Consider the following 468-nt stretch of genomic DNA (forward strand, 5'->3'; position numbering starts at 1 on the left):
CACTCCTAAAGATTCTTTGCTTGATCTCTCTTTGTTCCAAAGAGTACCACCGTCTCGTCACCAAAGCTCTGTCAACACACGAATTGTCTATACCCCTGTTCTCTCTCTTCCACATAAAACATATATTCCTCAACATTCCTCAACATTCTTTCTGAGCCCTCTACATTTTCCACATTCGAGACACTCACGAGAACCTAGGGAAAGCCGCAATCTGACCGGCAGTACGAGAAATGGTCGACATACTGCAGGGTCAAAGTGGATAACAAAGCTACCCGATTCCCTGTTTTGGTGGCGGGTCGACTCGTGGGAGCGTAGGAAAAAAAAAAGTTTTTTCTTCACTTTTTCGTTTTCTAACAGGTCCAGGGAGACGCGGGGCGTGTTGCAGAATGATTTATCAATATCTATTTTCGTTCTTGAGATAAAACGGATACACGTCTTAAATGTGTGCTTCAGTGGGTGAAGAGGTTG

The 468-nt window shown here is 44.2% G+C and overlaps 1 protein-coding gene across 1 annotated transcript in view; it reads right to left on the bottom strand.

Moving 5' to 3' along the window:
- Nucleotides 1–241, bottom strand: part of LOC119590522 (trissin receptor-like) — a 25,063-nt gene extending 24,822 nt beyond the window's left edge. The window contains exon 1 of the mRNA XM_037939171.1: nucleotides 189–241. Within this exon, the coding sequence (XP_037795099.1) occupies nucleotides 189–241 (53 nt within the window). The remainder of the gene's footprint in view (nucleotides 1–188) is intronic.
- Nucleotides 242–468: the final 227 nt, after the last annotated feature.

Source organism: Penaeus monodon, chromosome 27, assembly GCF_015228065.2.
Source record: "Penaeus monodon isolate SGIC_2016 chromosome 27, NSTDA_Pmon_1, whole genome shotgun sequence".
NCBI lineage: Eukaryota > Metazoa > Arthropoda > Malacostraca > Decapoda > Penaeidae > Penaeus > Penaeus monodon.